This window comes from Bactrocera neohumeralis, chromosome 3, assembly GCF_024586455.1.
Source record: "Bactrocera neohumeralis isolate Rockhampton chromosome 3, APGP_CSIRO_Bneo_wtdbg2-racon-allhic-juicebox.fasta_v2, whole genome shotgun sequence".
Taxonomy (NCBI): Eukaryota; Metazoa; Arthropoda; class Insecta; order Diptera; family Tephritidae; genus Bactrocera; species Bactrocera neohumeralis.
In genome coordinates this window covers 45,147,865-45,169,046 of record NC_065920.1, presented here as the reverse complement: position 1 = coordinate 45,169,046, position 21,182 = coordinate 45,147,865, and the positions used below count along the sequence as shown (strand labels likewise).

Below are 21,182 nucleotides of genomic sequence, written 5' to 3'. Positions count from 1 at the left end.
AAAAAGTAAATTCCTCTTTTAGTTAATTTTAGTTTTGACCGACAAATTTCTTAATATTTCTATTCTAGCATGTAAAACTAAGACAGGTTAAAGCAAAGCCTAAATGTCTGTGTCCTTATAAGTGTCAAAATCTGCATTTACGGATTTCGACAATCGTCTTGTAATTTTTTATAACTTTAAGAATTTTTAAGACAGAACTATTTATGAAATAATAATTTTGTAGGCGCCACTTCACCACTTGCTAAGTTTGAACTCTGTTCTCTTGTTATTAAATTTACACATGAAAGCAATAGGGAATTTATTTAGTTCTATTCAAAACAAGATAATGTGTAAGTTCCTCACTAAAGTACCGTTCTATCTCTTCTTGGTCGATTATATGTTTGTTCTATTCGGCACTTTTGAAAAGTAGTTGATTGCTAGGCAGTACAATATTATAAATGCCTGTAGGTGTCAACTAACAATATAGTTTTTTAGTCAAAGGCTCAGCTTAATGTATAATAAGATGCTTTCAAAAGGCAGTAAAATAGGGATTTATATGGTTTGATGATAAAACTTGCACGGCTTTCAAAGGTAAGTATTTTTGTCGATTATTTAAGTAAATTGTATTATTTTAGTAGTTGTAGGTACATGTGATTATAGACTTGATTACCATATTTATTTATCACTAAAATAACACCAACCTTAAATAAATGGCCCACAGGAATTAATGTACGCTTTAGGTACATATAATAAATTAAATCTCAGCGACAGCGCATTAGATACGTAAGTTATTTCCTAGTGAAAGAGTTATCATTCTCTATTATAACAGCACAGTTTCTGCAAAATTGCCAGACTTTTCGATAATATATGCCCGAAAACATCTCATAAAAATCCAATCGAACGGTGCCCGCGTTAATTAAAATTCTAGACAACTCTTAAACCAAGGGTCAATGTTTTTCTGGTATTGTATAGCCTTTGGAAAGCTATATAGAACTTCTGAGCCTCATAAAACCTATCACCCAAATCAATAAGCTCGTTATGGATCCAATACGAACAGGTCTCAAATGACCATGTCATATCTAAATGATTTTGGAAAATAGTTTCAATCTACTAAAATTAGAGTCGTACTCTTAAGGCCATTTTGTACTTTCAACATTGTCTTCTTGGACCCTCAAGATGACTGCATTGAGGTTTTACATTAGTGTCTGGTTGGTTGAATCATCCTTGAGTGGAATAGCCTTTGGTTTTCATTAAAAAAAAAAAACAATAAACTGCTTAATAAAATGACAGGATTGCTTAGATCTCTTCAAATATATTTTCAAAGATTCAGATTAAAATTACTGGATCTCATTAAACTTGCATCTATAAACATATTAACATTTTCCCGTCATCTGCTATCGACATTACTAAGATAGAGGCTTTCGGTATCGTTTCTTGCATAATATTTTGCGTCTCGCAATGTAAATCACCTCTTTTATCACTGTGGAGACAAATACAACCATTTTAACTGACATTGCTCCCAGAAAGCTAACATGGAAGACACGTGTTTGTATTTGGGATTAATATGACGTTTGAAACTACTATATCGCTAGTAGACCGTTTTAAAGTAAATAAGTGTATAAGTAACTTGAGGAGGAGGTCGGTAATGTATATATCCGCTAGATGGCGCTAAAATTAAGTTAGTAGAATAAATTGAATTTATGATACAATATAGCTCAGATTCAAAATCTATACAGGCAAGGATAAATGTAGTGCATCCGTTTCTCCCAGGATTATAAGTAATTCATTAATAAGATAATTTAATTAATATTGAAATTAATTATTTTTTTTTAATTTTTAATACCGAAAATTTTAATTAAATATATAATTTTCAAATATTTTAATTCCGAAAATCTTAACTAAACATCATTTTCAAATTTCTAATCCCAATTACTGTATTGAAAAGTCAAAAATTCATTTTTAATTCCCAAAATGGTATTCAAAATAAAGAATTAAAAAAAAAAATATTTTTGAATTAAAAAAATAGGTATATATATTTGTTACTCCAAATTTGAAATTAAAAATTTTTATGTCCATTTTTAATTTTAATTTTCAAAAATAAATTCTCAATTTAAAAAAAATCACGACCCTAGTTGCGTCTGATGGCACTGATGGCATTGGCCTTGAAAAATAAGAAAAAGGGATTTCTTTCTCACCCTTATATGTTAAATATTGGCAATAGCATAAATTTATAAATCCTTCCCTACACATGAATCACCCCTTACTTCAATTACGGTAGACACAACTTGAGTATGAGATCTGTAATAAAAATTGTTGCAGAGTGAGACTTGAAATGTTAGCTTTTAGCAGTATTAACTACGGTGAAACCACTTATTATCTAATTCAATGGCACTCTTTTGCCTACATAATCAATTTATGACCTTCAAACCTTTGTTGTAATATAACCTACTTATGTAATTAGTTAAAGCAAATCTTTGCATTAACAATGCCTTTCATAATTTCACTTTATGTACATTTGTATGTATGTCGGTAGGTACGTATGTATATATGGTATATAAATAAATGCATATTTACAAATGTGTGCATGGTACCTAAACAAAAGTGGCGTTAACCATCAGGTAAGTTGGCGCGTAATGCGACTAATATTAAACAATAGTTACAGCCGAAATCTAGATAATTCACAACGTGAAATTTGAACGAATTGATTCTGCTGTTACAAATATGTTCAAAAATGATCAGAATGCTGTCTGCTGCAGCGTCTCTAAAGAGGACTTTTTCAGCAATCTCGCCTGCGAGGAATCCGAACTTTCGCTAATGCGATGAGTAAATAACGGTGACATTACACTATAACCATCCGGTGTGGTTGCCTGAAAATCATCCAAACTGAATGTTTTATTATGTATCGTATTATTATTGTTGTTGTTATTGTTCGAACGTGGTGTTGGAGACACATCTAATGTATAGCTGACAGGAATTTCTAGGTCCGCATGTGCGACTGACTCAGTGCTACCGATTAAATCACTAGAGTCTACAAAATGGTTCGTGACATTGGTTTGCGGTAAAATATCCAGCGTTGAGTCACACCTGAACGGTGAGCATTTCCGTGATTTGGGTAAAAGTTCCACTTCATCACTTTCGATTTCGGGCATTTCCACCGAAGCGCTCGGCACATCTAGACATGGCGTCAATAAGCGTGGATAATTCGAAATATGATCGATAATCTCTGAAGCAGTTGGACGCTTTTTGGGCTCATGACTCCAACAGGCTTTGAGCAGACCTTCTAATTGTGGCTTCGCACCCGTCGGTATTTGCAAAGTTTTGCCACTTTTAATATATTCAAAAGCCTGATTATTAGTTAAGCTTTGATATGGATAAGAACCGAAGGTGATTATCTCGTAGAGCACAACACCAAACGCCCAAACATCTGAGGCAGGCGTGAACATACCGAAAGTTAGAGATTCCGGCGCCATCCAGCGTACAGGCAACATGCCTTTTCGATTGAAACGATAGTAGTCGCTCTCGTATGTGGAGCGCGCCATACCGAAATCGCCGAGTTTGACGACACGCTGCGCATTCACTAGACAATTGCGACAAGCCACATCGCGGTGTACATACTTTTCGCTGGCGAGGTAGGCGAGTCCACGCGCCACATCCATGGCATACATGGTTAAACGTTTCGAGGAGACATCCGAGTCTTCGGTCACCTTTTCCTTTAGCAAATGTCGGCGCGCCAGCAAGTATGTTTTCAAATCGCCGTAAAGCATGAACTCCATGATGGTGTAAATTGGTTCAGTTTGCAGACAAACACCCAAGAGTGTGACTATGTTATTGTGATTTAAACGTTTCATGGCCTCGGCTTCGGATAAGAAATCCAAACGATCTTCTGTGGAGGCGCCAGCTTTTAGCGTCTTGACTGCCACTGCCGTCCAACCACTGGCACCAATCTGTGCCTCACCACCATACACCATGCCGAACGCACCTTTACCCAAGCGTCGATTAAGCACCACATTCTCTTTCGGCACTTCCCATTTATCAAGCGTGTTGCTCTTATTACGCGACGGTGACAGCAAGTCAATACCGAAATTTTTCATTATTTTCGCTGACCGCTTCAGTTTCTTGTCGTAACGTTTCTTCCAGAAGAAAAAAGAGGTTAGCGATACAATTGCCACAAATAAAAGACACACTACAGCCGTGAACGTAAAGGCTGCGCTCTCACAATCCTTATTGAGTAATTTCGCTAGCAGCGCAAAGCTACAGTCGTATGTCCCATCGCTTGGTCGCTGACCACCGCTTTCCAACCACGTCACTTTAGCTTCGTTCAACTGCAAGCGGCCACCATTGGTACGCATAAGATTGCCCTCACCTACAATACGTGGATTAAATTTGCCAACATAATGAAATTGTGTATTGCGCCATTGCACGATGTCTAAATCGGTGATGCGCGAACCGCCTTGACCGAACTGCACACGGCCAGAGAGTCCCGTGAAATTTGTCTGCCAAATGAGCTGTACCAAACGCGTGACCACACTTTTACTACGCAAATTATTTACCGCGTCTTCGTTCTCTGTCAGCAACTTTGCCACTGCGTAGGCGTAAGCCCAAACGGCATCATACGCGTAACCGGTGTAATTCGAGAGTACATCATTCGTTTGGGAATGTGTATGCAACCATTCTCGTACGGTTATATTTTCCTGCATGGTATCATTAAGATCGCCAAAAGGTGTGTGCATTATGCTGAAATGACCTTCTATAGCCTAGCGAAAAACAGTTATATTAACTATTATATTCTTCAAATATACTACACATGTCCTTACCTTATTTAACTGCTCTTTTGTACAGTTGTGATTACCAGCCAAAGTGCTCCAGTCTTTAGATATCCATGAGGGCAAGAACCAAACATAGCCATCGTACGCTGTCATCTATGGAGGCAGATTCAAATTTTTATTAAATGTTAATAATACGAAGTCATGATTTAATTATACAGGGTTTGTTGGGAAAGTAATAGGACTGACTTTAATCCGCCGCGACTGTACTTCGGAGAGTGCGCGCACCGACTGGATTCGGTAGAGGGCGTTCCTAGCTAAGGAATGAGCGGCTGGTCAGTGTTCACCGAGCACATGGAGAGTCAGGACAAACGTTTTCGCGGGACGTGTTTCTGTGAGTGGTGCAAGCCGAAAATGCAGCGGAAGTGTGCGAAGAAAATTTGAACATGTATGAAAGTGACCCCCAATTTTTGAATAACTGTCAAGAAAGTATGGGGAATTTATACATAAAACGAAAATTTTTCAATCATCATCTAAATTTATTTTATCGCCTTCAAAGTAACATCCATTTGAAGCGATTCACATGTGCCAACGCCTCTTTCAATCGTCAAAACATTTTTTATAGGCACTTTCCGTGATGGCATTCAGCTCTCGCGTCGAATTTGTTTTGATGTCTTCAATTGAGTCGAAGCGTGTTCCCAGTGGATATTTCAGTGTGGAGAAAGGTAAAAGTCACAGGGGGCCAATGATATTTGTTAAGTGTTTGGCCAAAATTTAACACAAATACTTGACTTAAATTTCGAAAATTCGACAAACACTGCTGAGGCATCATAATTAAGGACAGTTGTAACAACCTAGGAAAAAAATGTATCTATCTTCCATATAAGCGGGAGATGAGAGGGGGAAATGAAGAATCCCCGATTTCTTGACAGGGGGTAGATGACAAAGATGGATCCAATCTTCCGAGTGGTCCATGCCGGCGTCCCCTCGCCCAAAAAAGGGCAGCCGATTGGAAGTTGCAACACGACAACGAACCGGCTCACACCGCGTAACCAAGGCCGGCATCCCAACACTTTCGCAGCCGCCCTATAGCCCAGATGTGCCCCCCGGACTTTCTTTGTTGCCTTGCCTGAAAAGGCCGATGAAAGGCAAGCATTTTGAGACGACAGAGGGGATAGAATAGAATAAGATAGAAACACGAATAAAATGCCTCACCAGATTTTAATTTTTGGAATGTGTTCAAGTCGTTTTGTCGATACGTGAAATTCAACTATAGGAGTTTTCTGGAGCTACAAAGGAATTGTTTTTATCAGTCCAAGTATACCAAAAATACTCCTTTCAAAAATTAAAGGGTAAAGTCATTAAAAAACCTTGACTAAATATAACTCCGAAGCTTCAATTTTATCGAATACTGTCTCTGCTAATAGTTTATAGACACTGCAATGAAGTTTTCTATTTCGTAGTTTGTTAATCTTCAGGCAAAAAAATAACACTTTAGTTCATAAAAGTTGTCGAAGAGACAAAAATGACACTGGCTTTTACTTCGCAAAGGACAAAGTATAAAATTTTGTGTAGTTAAAACCAGGAAGAAGTGTTCCATCGGAAACCCCAAAAATTGCAGAAGGAAACAAGATATTTTAGGTTATAAACTAAAAAGAACTTCTATTCCGTAGTATATATTTTTCGTATATGTAGACAAAGCATGACACCTAAATTATAGGCCTTAAGTTAAAACCAGCGCCATCGGAAACTCCACTAAGATATTTTAGCATCTAAGAACTAAGTATATATTTTTCTATATGTATTACACCTAAATTATAGGCCTCACAAAGCGCCAGCTCGGCATTCCTACTATGTATATCCGCAATAATGATCTTAGCGTGCTTTTCTTTTAGATCCAATAAATACTAAAATTAAATATTTTAATGATAAAAATTATTATTTGACAATCAATTTAAGTGGAATTCAACTCACTTTGTTCATTTCCGAAGCCTTCACATCACTTAGGAACTTCTTATTGATAATCAATTCCAAATTTTGTTGTTTCATAGCCGCCTCCATATGCGATATATACTCGGTATACTTTTGTCCATCCTCCGTAAGTGCGGCAACACGCTTCCAACCCAAAAATTTCATTAGCTCGACATACACGTCCTCATATTGACGATTTGAACCGATCGTACGAAAGAAGTACGGATAAGCACGACGATCGGTAAATGTGGCGCCCTCCGCCGAGTACGATATCACCGCCATATTGGTATGCTTCGATATGCCCGCTATTGGTTCGACGGTTTCACTACAAGCTGGACCCAGCACACCCAAGACACGCGGCTCGGAAAAATAATGTATAAATATTTTCATAACCTCGTCCGCTTTACACTGACCGTCGTGAGTTTTCGCATCGATATTGTAATTCTTAAGTAAACCACTATGATTTACAGCTTTAACAGCCTGTCTAACGGCTTTTTCAAGATTCTGATGACCACGACTGAAGTCCGTTAACGGAAATATGCCACCGATATATAATGTAATTGGCGACTTAGTGCTAATCCATTGCGTGTATGTATCACCGTTTGACTTTAGCCAATCGCATGCCACTTTATTGTAGACATCCTCAATACTCGTATCGGTGCTATGCCAATGTGGACTCAGCTGTAGCAACTGAAGCATGTGATCGGATATTTGAAATCCGCGTAAAGCCGACACCAAGCGCCCGTCGGTCAGACTTTGCTCATAGTACTTGAGTACCGGTGTGAGCTCATATTTGCACGCGGTTAAATGTAATACGGACAAGTCTTCACAACGCGGCAACGTGATTTGGTAGAACTCAATTTCGCCATCGATTACAATGGATGGCGTCCAGTGCACCACAATAAAGCGTTTATGACGCAATTCAGCGTTAAGCTTGTCCTGATATTTGCCATGTAGTTGCCGCAGCTTTTCGCGAAAATCCGCACCCAACCAGAGCACATTGACGAAACTGTTGGTACTGGCTATATGATGCATGACGAAGGCGGTGTCGGGCTTGTGCTCGGCCAACAGTGTGACACATGTTCTTCCCACGCAATTTGGGCTTATGTATTCCTCGTAGCTATTAAAATTTTATACTTACTACTTGGATATATTTGGAACACGAGTATGCGAGTCGTGATATGTATTTTACTCACTTTTTACCCACACGCATTTCATCTAGTATCTCTACCGGTATTACGTAACGTCCATAATCGCCATGTGTTTGATTGAGAAATATGCTGTAGTGTAGACTGTATGCGGCCAACTCTAATGGCATATCGACCTGCGCTTTCGGCACAAACCAGCCGAAGCGTCCGGGTGTTATTGATATGCCAGCCTCCAAAACTGTATCCGGCACTATAGATCGCACCACTGCTGGCATCCAAACAGCTACGTTGATCATTGTCATAATCCCATCAGGCAAGTATCTGCAAGAAAAAGGAACATTTATGATTTGGAAAAATCCTTTTTGCAGGTTTTAGATTACGATTTTTTTGAAATAAAATAACAGCCAACGACCCTTGGATATCAAGGAACTCATGTACAAAGCTTCATGACGGCATCTCAATTAGTATTCAAGGTAAAGCTTGTACTCGTACATCCACTTTTAGTTTTTTTTTTTTTTTAATTACAACCAATCAATTAATGTAATTTTTTTGTGTTTTTTCATTTACCTCAACTGATCAAATATGTTGCGATAATTGATCTCTTCAAATTGATAGACAGACGCATTAACTGTATTTACGAGCGGCACTAGTGAGACATTACGATAATGAAGTTTCTCACGCAAAACGATGGCGAAAATGCGACTCATTACTTGATGTAAGGCGCGATCGGAAACTTGCAGGCCAATTGAATCATCTCGTACATTTGGTAAATTTGGTACTGGTTCTGAAAATAAAAGAACGAATATTTAAACGCAGGACAATAATTATAACAAACCTGATATCGAGAATCACTACACTACTCTCTACTTAAAATATGGTTCCTGAAAAGTAGAATTTACACATAGAACCTTTGGTCATATCTCAGTGGGTAATGAGGGTTTGGTAGGCTCCGACTACAAGCTCCCACTTTTCAATTAGAAAAGAAGATTCAAAATGAACTAAGAGATGGTTGGTGTAGAGTCATAACACCTGCGCATAGCACATTAAACATTTACACGGATGGATCGAAAATGGAGAACGGATTTAGTGCGGGAATATACTGTCCGAAAGTAGAAAAAAAGCAATAATTTAAGCTGCCGGATCACTGCACTAAAGAAGCTTTTGCTATTGAGAAAGCCGCGGAGACGGCCTCTAATGCATGAGCAGACAACTCCAGGACTTACCATCTACCTATACATTGAAGTCGTAATCTAGTTTCACATATCGGCCAAACGTGTCTTGGGAAACAAGACAGCAGTGAAAAGTGTCGCCAGGAAGAAGCGACTTCACTTCTACTAAGTGCCAGATCACATCGATAGAAATGAGATAGTGCAAGAGATTGCAAAGAGTTGTGTACGGCTGTCGTCTAGAAACGTGACTGACATTGGTAAATGCATAAATTGTCTATTATACGATTTATACGGGAGCATGGCGATCAAATGATCTACCGGGATGCAAAACCGCAAAAGTCATGTGCACAGCGGAGGATCAGAATCGCACAGAAATACTCTTGATAGAAAGGACTATAGGAGCATGGGCTGACAGATCGAAAAGACTGCAGAAAATGTCAAGAGCGTACCAACAGATAAACAATGAAGCATATCTTTTACATTTGTTCTGCATTAGCAAGGCAACACTTCAAGCATACCTCACGGTAAGAGACACTGAAGAGGTATCGTTAGTGAGGCCGCAAAACCTATTGAAATACGCGTCAAACGCTGGCATGTTGAAAGAGGACTACTTCTCATGAACTACAGAAAGGCACTATATCAGGCATCGCTAAAGAACAAAACTGGTCTATGTGTGGATTATTAGCCGACCAGATAGTGCACAATGTTTCTAAACTCAACTAAAATAACTTAAAAGTAGTAAGATCTGCCTGCATATATAAGTAAATGTATTAATTATAAATATATTAGTATCGAACTGTAAATCTAATTTTCAACATTACCGTCATTCGTGAAACATTTGTAATCAAAGTTATGTGGATATTTCTTTTTGTATGATGTGCTTGCCAACTCTTCTGTAGACATCATCCCTTGACATGCTGCTATTTGGCCGAATAAGAGCACAAAAGCAGCAAACCAATAAAGTTGAAGAGTTGGCCGCAGTGTTCGCAACGAAATACGCTGCATATTTGAGCCGAGATTCAGTCTTAAGTTTTGGTAAATTAAATGCTTAGAATCGGCAGTCGTAGTACCGCTTTCTCTTCAACGTTTGCGCATACGTGGTTTCCTCGCCGTCCTCGTGGTCAAAGTGTTTATTTCATTCCATTTATTTCGTCAATATTTTAGTATCTTTTTATTGTCTTTTTCAAATTTTCGTTCGATTGATATTTGCACATACATAAGTGTCAAATTTTTTTCTCGCAATTTTGTTTTGCAAGCACACTAACTAATTTAATTTTTATCCGATTTTTATATCAGTGGAGGAATGGCAGCCGTTCGTTTTTTTTTTTTCTTATTTACTTCACATTAAAAATATTTATGAATATCGATTCCGGATGCAATTGAATTGTTAATTAATGTTTTCTATAAGTCAGTATACTTTTGTTCACTGAAAATGAAGAATTGAAAAAGAAGAATGGTTAATATATTGTAAAGAGTTTAAATAGACTAAGTATATTTTAAGACAAGAAAAAACAAGTAAGTAGGGCTAAGTTCGGGTGCAACCGAACATTTTATACTCTTGCAACTTGCAAAAATCAAAACCAGGGAAATACTTTAAGGTGTTAAACCAATCATATAAAGTGAAGTCAGCCGGATGTTCGAAAATCCTGATATTAGTTATATAGGGGCCGCTATATGTGGTACAAAGTAACCACGAAGTTCGAAAATCTTTATATCCATTTTTGACATACAGACATACCATCATAAGAGAAGGATTATTCCTTAATTTCTGTTATATATATATATCACACATTGACCGACATTTTCAATCAAACGTCAACTATAGGTACCGTGGTCCAAATACTCGGTGCCTAGGGGCTTGAGCAGTTTTTGTTGGATTTAAGCAATTTATGATCTTAGTGTGGCACATACATACCAAGGACATTATTCGTGCAAAGTTTTATCCCGTTATATTACTTGCTTCGTGATTTCCTTACTGGGAACTGAACGAATCAAGTGTAATTTAAAATTGGGTTATATGGGAAGTAGGCGTGTTTATTGTTCGTTTTCGCAACATGACATAGAAATATGAAAAGAATAATACATGCCTAATTTTGTCGAAATCGATCAATCGGATCGCGAGATATGGGATTTCACCAAAAAGTAGGCGGTGCCACGCCCATCATCCAATTTTTAACCCGGTCCCTATAAAACCTTTTTATACCTTTCCGGCGGCAAATTTGTATGTCTCTGGCGCATTTAGTTATTGATTTATCACGCTTTTAGTAGTTTTAAACAGTACCATTATATGGGAGTGAACTGGGTTTTCATCCGATTTCGCCCATTTTTACATTATAGGTAGGAGTTCCTTAATTGGTCGTCATCAAAAGGTCGGCTACGCTAGCTAGGTCATGTTGTCCGAATGGACGAAAACACTCCAGCTCTGAAAATATTCGACGCAATACCCGCCGGAGGAAGCAGAGGAAGAGGAAGACCTCCACTCCGTTGGAAGGACCTAGCTTCGCTTGGAATATCCAATTGACGCCACGTAGCGAAAGGAAGAAACGGCTGGCGCGCTGTTGTTAACTCGGCTATAATCGCGTAAGCGGTGTCTACGCCAATAAAGAAGAAGAAGAAGAATAAGGTAGGAATTCTTATAATATTCGTGCTGAGCGAATTTGGTTGTTGTAGCATTAGTGGATTAGGAGATATACATATACTATTAACCAAATATGCCAATTATGAGTTTTATATCTTAATTTTGTGCTTAGTTATAGCACTTTGGAGATTTTCGGTTAATGGCGATTTGTGGGCGTGGCAACTTTTTTTGTACTAAGAAACCTTCATACCAAGTTTCATCAATATATCTCAATTTTCAAATTCAAAATTTCAACTCGTCACCCTGAGCATTTATATATGTATATTAATAACACTATACCTATCTCGATTAGTTTTAGGTGAACGAAACTATAACACTCTGTAGCAACTGGTTGCAAGAGTATAATAAGATATTCGACTATACTTCGTTTGTATTAAGGTAAACTGAGCTTATTTGAACAATCAGTTATATGGAAGCTATGCATTCGTTCGATTTTATTGTATTTTCTTGTCAACTTTCTGTTAATCGTAAGTAAAAACTTTGCAAATAACTGCTTAATTGAAAGATCTTCTTTTCGAGGAATCGATCTTTTCCAATCCTCAAAATAGTTGTTAAAGTCTTATTTCGGAATAGCATTCAATGCGCTGAGCGATTCACGTTTAATGCCTTCAATTGATTCGAACGGTTTCCACGGCGCGGCGTTTGAGTTTGCTGAATAGCCAGAAGTCACAAGGAGCTAAGAATACGGTAGTTGCGGCACGATATTGGTTGACAATTTGGCGAAAAGCTCACAAAGAGTCAATGCACTATGCGACGGTGCATTTTTTTGGTGCACGGCTTTTTACGCGTAAACGACGCATTAGACTCAAGTAGTATTCCTTGTTGATAGTTTGGCCGGTTGGAAGGAATTCGGAGTGCACCACACCTCGATAATCGAATAAAACTGTCAACATAACCTTAAATTTTGACCTGCTTTGATGTATTTTTTTTTCAATCGTCTTAAATTCAGGACTCATCGCCGGTAACAATACTTTTCATGACATCCTGGTAGTCGGAAAGCATTGTTTTACAAACGTTAACGCGACGCTGTTTTTCGAAAAAATTTAGTGAATTAGGAGCCAATCATGTTTTCACTTTTCTTAGACCCATATGATCTTTCCAAATGGGTTTCACTCATCCTTCCGATATTCTAACGATGCCGATAAGTTCTACTTGAATGACTGTAAATCGACGATTCTCATGCACTAATTCCTTATGCCGTGGTTCGTCGTCAACGCGTTCTCAAGCCTGTTTATATAATTTGTACTAACCAAAAACACTTTCTGGCAAAAAAAAAATATTTCGACGAATTTGTTTTCGCACGAAATTTAAAACGCCTTAGTCTTACTATTTTTTTTCCCACAGTACTACGGCGACATTGACATAGTTCAGCGAATCAAGAGACAGCAGGATGAAAGAGAACACTCCAGCCTTGAAGGTTTTCGAAGCAGAGGAAGATCTCCACCTCCGTTGGAGATATTAGGTAGAGAAGGACCTGGTTGCACTTGGTACCTGGAATTGGCGCCAAATTACGAAAAGAAGAAGGGTAAGTTTGGTCATAAAATATTAAAATTATATTATAATATATTAAAATTGAACATGTTTTAAATTAGTTAAAAATTAATTTAAAAACTCAACCAATAGAAAAATCGTTTGGAGGAGAATTCACCATCATCAGAAATTTAAAAGTTGCTTAAAACTTGTTGAACATTTTTCGGGTAGCTGTCACATACATCCACAAAAATAGAATTGTTTAATAAAACTAAATGAATTTTTGTTTTGAATATTTTTTCTTACTTTTTTGATATAAAGATCTGAATATAAATTAATTTAGCAGATATTTAATATCTAACTAGTAAATACATTTAGAAAACGAAGTAAATTAAAATATTCATGTTCCACCCTTATCGCTCATTCCATGAACGCTAACACAAATCTTCGCAACCCAAAGGGAATTTTTTTATTTCAATATCTGCAAATATCCATATTTATTACCCCAAGTATACATTACTTTTACATAGATATCAGAACAGCAACACATTCATTGATAGCCCACACTGAGTTGAAAATATTGTCATTACGAATATTATTAATCTTAGTGTTTCAGTTACATAACCTCACTTGATTGATAAGTGCGATTACTGAATTCAATTCATTGATCAAATTCGTTTGAATTCGATTATTTATATGTAAACATTTTACAAATCACTAGTAATAAAACAGCAAAATGCAACAATGTAAACCAAGAGATAACAGTAAATACGAATTGTAGCATTTAAATCACTGATAAATATCATAAATTATCAGGTTGCGCTATTGAAATACACAAATATTCATGAAAATTGCTAAAATTGATTGTAAAGAGACAGTTGAGTTTGATGAGAGCCTAATAGTTATAGTTAGTGTAGGTCTCATCTACTTTTCCAGCCACTTTTTTATTGACGAATAGAATTTTTTGTTGTAAGTGTAAGTTTAGTAAATAAAGTCTACATTTGTATAAGAATTGTGCGAAAATTGCAGGAGCAGTGGGCCAAGTTTTGAGAATCTTTTGAGAATTTTTTCTGCAGTGACTTCAAAGTCATGATGCGTGTGCAGCAACGATCAATCCACATATCTTGAAGCATGTTCGTCCTCAGCCATGTTTTTATGCGACGAAGTGTCGAAAAAGAGCGTTCAGAGTTCGCATTCGTCACAGGAAATGTGCAGAATATGCGAAGAAAACTATAAATTATGGGGAATAGGTCTACATCGCAGTTTTTCAACGTCTTCAATGCAGTAGTCGGTAACTTGTTCTGTTTTGACTTTTGCTTCCAATGGCACTGTCAGTGATCAAGTTTACCTTTGAAATTCAATCGTCACATGACGTTGTCATTATCCAAAAGGCCTTAGAATCTATCTATCAAGCAGTCAATAAGATTTTCCATTCCTTTGGTTTTCAAAGTTCATACTTTTTCTGGAAGCAGCCAACTCAGTTAAAATAAACAACAGAGGAATGTACACTGAGGCCCTGTAGTACTCTTCGCAAGTACTAACGCAGAAATTTTCGCGTTTTGCATAATTCTTGCTTTTTCTTCGTCAACTTTCAGTTCTGCCGCCATTTTGTCCATTTCGCCCCTCTGAATCCGCCACTGAAAAAGGGCATAAATACTTGTTACTAGTAATCTGATCAATTTCTGTCATCCTATTTGAAGAAAAACCACCTATCATACTATTCATTGTTTTTCTCTCGAAATTTCGATAATTATGTAACTGAGTGAGTATAGACATCAATAGAAATGAAAGTAAGTATTTCTCCACTTATTTTCGAATTAAAACAGCGCCGAAGTGCAGTGTTTGCATTAAATTCTTTTTGTTTTTAAAAATGTTGCATAGAAAAATATTTTTGTGTTCAAAACAACGTATTGTAATTTAATAGCGGACTTATATAAGGCCACTCACTCTGGTTATGGCATTATATATTTTAAGCGCCTTTAATGGCATCGAGCAGAGAAAAGGCAAGAGTCGCGTGCTTTTTTCGCTGAGCCATTACTTTTATGCAGCACTGTATGTTTTCCTGTATCGAATAACAAAAGTTCATTGTTGCACTTAAATGTCAGTGGAAAATGCCAATGCCGCTTTTTGGTTGAAAACAAAATATTTTTAAAGAAAAGTCGCGTGGATGGCAAAATTGTTGTCAACAAGTTTTATTATTTTATTCAATAAAGCTTTGTCTAATTGAGCTTAGGTGTGCATAATTCTCTTTGAGCTTGAACTCTTTTATAAAACTGGTATAGAATATTGACCCTTATAAATAAACAAAATATGAATTTTATTGCGAGTTGAAAGACATTTTGAACCATCTAACAAGATCTTCTTACTCAGCTGATGTTAGGAGTAAGATTCAAATATACTAATTCTTAATTGTTATTTTAAAAATCTATCTTTCTGTTAAGGTTTCTTTTAACTACATACTGATTACTGTATTAAAGGCCGAAATCGAGATCGAGTCATATGTACTTTTTCATAAAAAATTAACTAGTTTGAAATCTCTAATGTTTCGAAAAATGTGTAAAATCTCTCGAGGAACTGATTATGGCTATTTTTGTTTAATTTCCAAATCACAAGTGTTTAAATTTGAAACATGAAGAAAACACTCGAATTTTTAGCATTGTCTTCGAAAACAATTAGACTTTACCATTGTAGTACTCTCGTTATCGGTAGAATGGGGACGGGTCGGTGCTCCCGCATCCTCCTGTGCTCTACTACTGGATAGCTAGGTCTCACGGCTTCTTGGTCAACGCTGGGCCAGCATTGGTACCTGCGCGGTCGCAAAAGCCTTCTGGCCCAATATTGATAGCAGGAGATCTAATGATCTCTTTGTCCTCAGTAAGGCCAGCCTCTCGTTAGTGATGGGGCTCTTGACGGGCCACTGCCCTATTAGCAAACATGCTGTAAGACTGAAACTTCCTTCTTGACTGCCCCGCTTTCGGGAGATCAAGACTCAGACACTTGGAGCGCATACCTTCAGACTTCCCACCGAACTGGCGGGCGTAGAAATTAAGTGCCTTTGTAAATTTGTATTGGCTACGAAGCGTTTCGCCGATTTTTAAGTCCCAACATGGGAGTTTTATTTTTAATGCTTCACAAAGGACTACATCTAGTCCACGTGCGATCTATGATCAGCCATATAACCTAACCTAACCTAACCTACCATTTACCACACCAAAAAATGCAAAAGAATATTCTTGAGAATTTGTTGACAATTTTCAAGAAATTTCATAAAGCTATCATAAATAATCGGAATAATCGTTTGGCTAGCAAAAAAAAAAATCGCAAAACGGCTGATATAAATATGTAAGATTTAACAAGCAAGGAAGGGCTAAGTTCGGGTGTCACCGAATATTTTATACTCTCGCATGATAAAGTGATAATCGAGATTTCATTATCCGTCATTTACATATCTTTCAGATACCGTATTTGTGTAAAGTTTTATTCCGCTATCATCATTGGTAGCGTTATATTGGAAGAAGGCGTGGTTGTGAACCGATTTCACCCATATTTCGTACGTGTCATCAGGATGTTAAGAAAATATTATATACCGAATTTCATTGAAATCGGTATAGTAATTCCTGAGATTTGGTTTTTGGTCTATAAGTGGGCGACGCCACGCCCATTTTCAATTTAAAAAAAATGCCTGGGTGCAGCTTCCTTCTGCCATTTCTTCCGTAAAATTTAGTGTTTCTGACGTTTTTTGTTAGTCGGTTAACGCACTTTTAGTGATTTTCAACATAACCTTTGTATGGAAGGTGGGCGTGGTTATTATCCGATTTCTTCCATTTTTGAACTGTATATGGAAACGCCTGAAGGAAACGACTCTATAGAGTTTGGTTGACATAGCTATAGTAGTTTCCGAGATATGTACAAAAAATTAGTAAGGGGCGGGGCCATGCCTACTTTTCCCAAAAAATTACTTCCAAATATGCCCCTCCCTAACGCGATCCTTTGTGCCAAATTTCACTTTAATATCTTTATTTATGGCTTAGTTATGACACTTTATAGGTTTTCGGTTTCCACCATTTTGTGGGCGTGGCAGTGGGCCGATTTTGCCCATCTTCGAATTTAACCTTCTTATGGAGCCAAGGAATACGTGTACCAAGTTTAATAATGATATCTCAATTTTTACTCAAGTTACAGCTTGCACGGGCGGACGGACGGACAGACATCCAGATTTCATCTCTACTCGTCACCCTGATCACTTTGGTATATATAACCCTATATCTGACTCTTTTAGTTTTAGGACTGACAAACAACCGTTATGTGAACAAAACTATAATACTCTCCTTAGCAACTTTATTGCGAGAGTATAAAAAGTAATAATAGTTTTAGCGCCAGCTTACATTTTATCACAAATGGACCGATTATTATTGGTAAAAAGAAGGATCCTTAGATTCTATATATGTTTGCTAGCAAATGTATAAATCGATTTCGGCCATTGGACTGCTATATACATACAGTACTTTGTGAGAACAGATAAAAATTCTGCATTTTTATATTAACTCTTAACAAAGCGCCTTGAGCTTAGCATAAATCTGCTAAGTGTTTTTTTAATTTCTACTATTTCACCCGGATGTCTTAAAGTATGGAATTCGAGGAGTTTTAGACCTGATCTAACATTCGAGACATCAGCCTTGTAGTTTCCTGTAATATCCCTGAGCTAAATACCAATAAATTATAATATCGAACTTCTTACTAATAATAATGCCGCTCTACTATTAGAGTAGATAGTCACCCACTAATTGAGTCTTTGATCCACGGATTCATAACCATTCTTTACCAATAACTCCGCTGGAGCAGTATAAAGCAACCGATGCCTTTCTTACACTTTTCACGATATTGAGTTTTTACGAAAGCTGCCCTGCCACGATGCTAAAATGGTACTTAGCGAATTTAACGCCAGGGTGGGCAAACAAGGTATCTTCGGCACAACGGTCGGTAAATTCAGATGATGTAACATCCCCAAAGGGGTTGAGGCTGATCGACTTCGCCGGGGCCCAAAATATGGTTCTCTGTAGTATTAGATTTCAACATAGGAAAATTCATTAAGCTACCTAGCTGTCTCCGGATCGAAAAGCCACTAACCAGATCGATAAGGATAAGGAACAGACATTCCATTGCCTGTCCATAAAGAAGTTCGGGGCCAATCCAGTCTTGCTAAAATTAATGGCGATTGCTTACAAAGCTGAGATAACCTTGTGTTAGCTCATATAGGGTATTCAAGAAGTTTCTTTCAACTATAAGAGCTACTTCCTCAAGCTATTTCAGAAGATAATTGATAACTATAATCCGTTTCGCCACGATAGTGTCATCGCAGAATGTCTTAGGATTCATGGAAATCTTATAAAATTTCTCGCAAACCTGTTGCAGAAATAACTAATAATGGGGAAAGCATATTTTGAAGTAAAACAGTTTTTGTAATTCTATTTCTGATCCCGACTAATGCGCATATCTTGTAGATAAGATAATTAAATACTACAAATTTATGTGAGCGCGCACAAGATTTTTGATCAGCAGTATGCATTTATATATACATATATATAAATGCATATGAAAGTATTTATGCACGTGTATGTAAATATATGCAAATAAGCATATGTACATAGGTGAGTATCTCTAATTCTGCAACCTGCTTTGTCGTCAAATCTACCGAACCAGTAGTTTTTCTGCCAGTTTTGTTTTTTTATTTTTATTTTTGTTGGTATTTTGGCAAAACCCATTAAACGGGTAGTCAAGCATCAACATCATAAATTTTTATGCAACACGCGAAGATCATTTCTGTCACTTCAAAGTCGTTAATTTAAGTGTATTTAGAAGCTCGAGGCAAAAAAATTTGCAAATTAAATAAATTAGCATTGAAACAGTTGTAAGTTTTGGGTTAGCCTACATGTGCCGAATAAAAAGACATTGTTTTACATTCGGATGTTAATTTAATTACATTTAATTTCCAAATTCCTTGCATAAGTATGCAATCATTTTCGAAAGTTTATATATGTATACGCTATAGATAAATAAACTAAGTATAAAATAGCTGAGCATCATGCAAATTTTACTTAGATACATATGTATATCTAAAATGACTTTCTAGGTCAGAATATATTCGTAACTATCTAGTAACATTTCTAATATAATTTCAATGATGTCATCGTGAACAAATTTTACAATAAAATGGAATCCCTTAAATGCTTCGTTGAATAATCCATTTTTTGTCAAGAAATTCCAGTAGTTAACGGGTTTCCGATTAGTTTACTGAGGACTGATTATAGATTAAAGATTGTACTAATGTATTATTGAAATATTAAAAGTGAAGGAAATCTAGATTCATGTTCTTCATGGAAAACATTTTTAATTACTTCAAAACAAAATAATACTTAAAAAGAAAAAACGTTAATTCAACTATACCGAAGCTAATGGCTCACCCTTTTCGACGTTCTCTACTTTTTTTTAAAGAAAACAGAAACTTCAAATTTAATGGGGAACGTTTACTTTTATTCTAAGGGACATTCTTTGGCTTTTATCCCCGTTGAAACCAAGTTCCGATGACTCGTTCGAACATTTCGACTGGTAACTGGCGATTGACACGCGTGATGTTTTGCTCCAAGGCTTAAATCGCAGTTGGATTGTCTGCATAGACTTTAGTCTTTACATATTCCCACAGGAAAAAGTCGAATGGTGTCATATCACATGATCTTGATGGCCAATCGGCTGGTCCAAAACGTGAAATTATCTGTTCACCGAAGAGTTCTCTCAATAAATCCATTGATTGATGCGATGTGTGGAAAGCGGCGCCGTTCTGTTGAAACCAAATGTCGCCAAGATCACGAGCTTCGATTTCAGGCATCAAATAGTCGGTTATCATGTCGTGATAACGCTCGCCATTGATGGTTACGTTCTCACCGGGCATCATTTTTGAAGAAATATAGACCGAAGATATCGCCGGCCCACAAACTACACCAAAACGTTGTTTATTTTTGTCGGCCGGCTTTAGTTCTTGCCCAAGTTGTATTTTGTACGCTTTCAATTTAAGATATCGACGAAGAATGGTCCAAGTCGCTCCATATGTCAGTCCAAGTCGCTGCGAACGACTCTGAGCTACGGTTGCTATATTTTCTTCACTGCGTGCTAGAAGTGGTCTATTCCGCCGAATTTTATCTAATAACGAATGCTGGGTCTCAACATGGGTGATGATGTTGCAAATAGTACGCTCAGTACGCCGATTATGTTGACCATAAGTAGAGCGAAGCACGCAAAACACATTATTTACAGAACGTGTTCAGGCATAAGTCATTCCATGATGAAAGGTCAAACAATACTGAAAAAAAATGATACGTCAACTTGACTTGATTTTCGTCATTCAGTTTGTATGACAGTTATATGATACAGTGATCCGATCTGCAAAATTTGTTCAAGGATTATACCGTTGCCTTGGATAAAAATCCATGCCAAATATCGATCGTTAAGTTCGTATGGCAGCTATACGCTATAGTGGCCCGAAAAGGACGAGTGCGAAACTGCAGATTGATATCTCAAAAACTGACGGACTACTTCGTACATACAAACAAGCAGACGGACATACCTAAATCTACTCAGCTCTTCACACTGTTTATTTATATGCGTATAGCTTTTGCAGTCTCCGACATTTTCTTCTGGCAGTTACAAACTTCACGCCAAACTTTATATGCCCACTGTATCCCTAATATATTTTCAATAGTTTTCTCTTTTTGCGTTCTATTTCAATAGGAACGCAGATGTAGATACGCTCGTAAATAAAATTTAATATTTTGTTTATTTTTACCACCAATTCTTTTTATCATTTATTTTTATTTTATGCTGCAGACGTTTCGCTATCACGGCTTGTGGTTAGAGTTTCAGTGGTTCTGCTTATTTCGTTCGTGATAATTTTGTTTATGAAAGCATTTGATTTTGTAACAACGCAAAAAATAAAATAAAAATCGGAAATTCTTATGAAACTGTTAGATTTTATTTAAAACGAAATTTGAGT

At 37.0% G+C, this 21,182-nt stretch overlaps 1 protein-coding gene across 2 annotated transcripts in view; it reads right to left on the bottom strand.

Moving 5' to 3' along the window:
- Nucleotides 1–2,012: 2,012 nt before the first annotated feature.
- LOC126752526 (uncharacterized) overlaps nucleotides 2,013–21,182 on the bottom strand; it is a 54,131-nt gene continuing 34,961 nt past the window's right edge. For both annotated transcript variants that reach the window (XM_050463400.1, XM_050463399.1), the window contains 7 exons: nucleotides 9,852–10,456; nucleotides 8,429–8,645; nucleotides 7,910–8,182; nucleotides 6,717–7,833; nucleotides 6,551–6,649; nucleotides 4,794–4,898; nucleotides 2,013–4,733 (listed from right to left, as the gene is read on the bottom strand). In XM_050463400.1, coding sequence (XP_050319357.1) covers nucleotides 2,715–4,733; nucleotides 4,794–4,898; nucleotides 6,551–6,649; nucleotides 6,717–7,833; nucleotides 7,910–8,182; nucleotides 8,429–8,645; nucleotides 9,852–10,035 — 4,014 coding nt within the window. In that variant the 5' untranslated portion in view covers nucleotides 10,036–10,456 and the 3' untranslated portion in view covers nucleotides 2,013–2,714. The remainder of the gene's footprint in view (nucleotides 4,734–4,793; nucleotides 4,899–6,550; nucleotides 6,650–6,716; nucleotides 7,834–7,909; nucleotides 8,183–8,428; nucleotides 8,646–9,851; nucleotides 10,457–21,182) is intronic.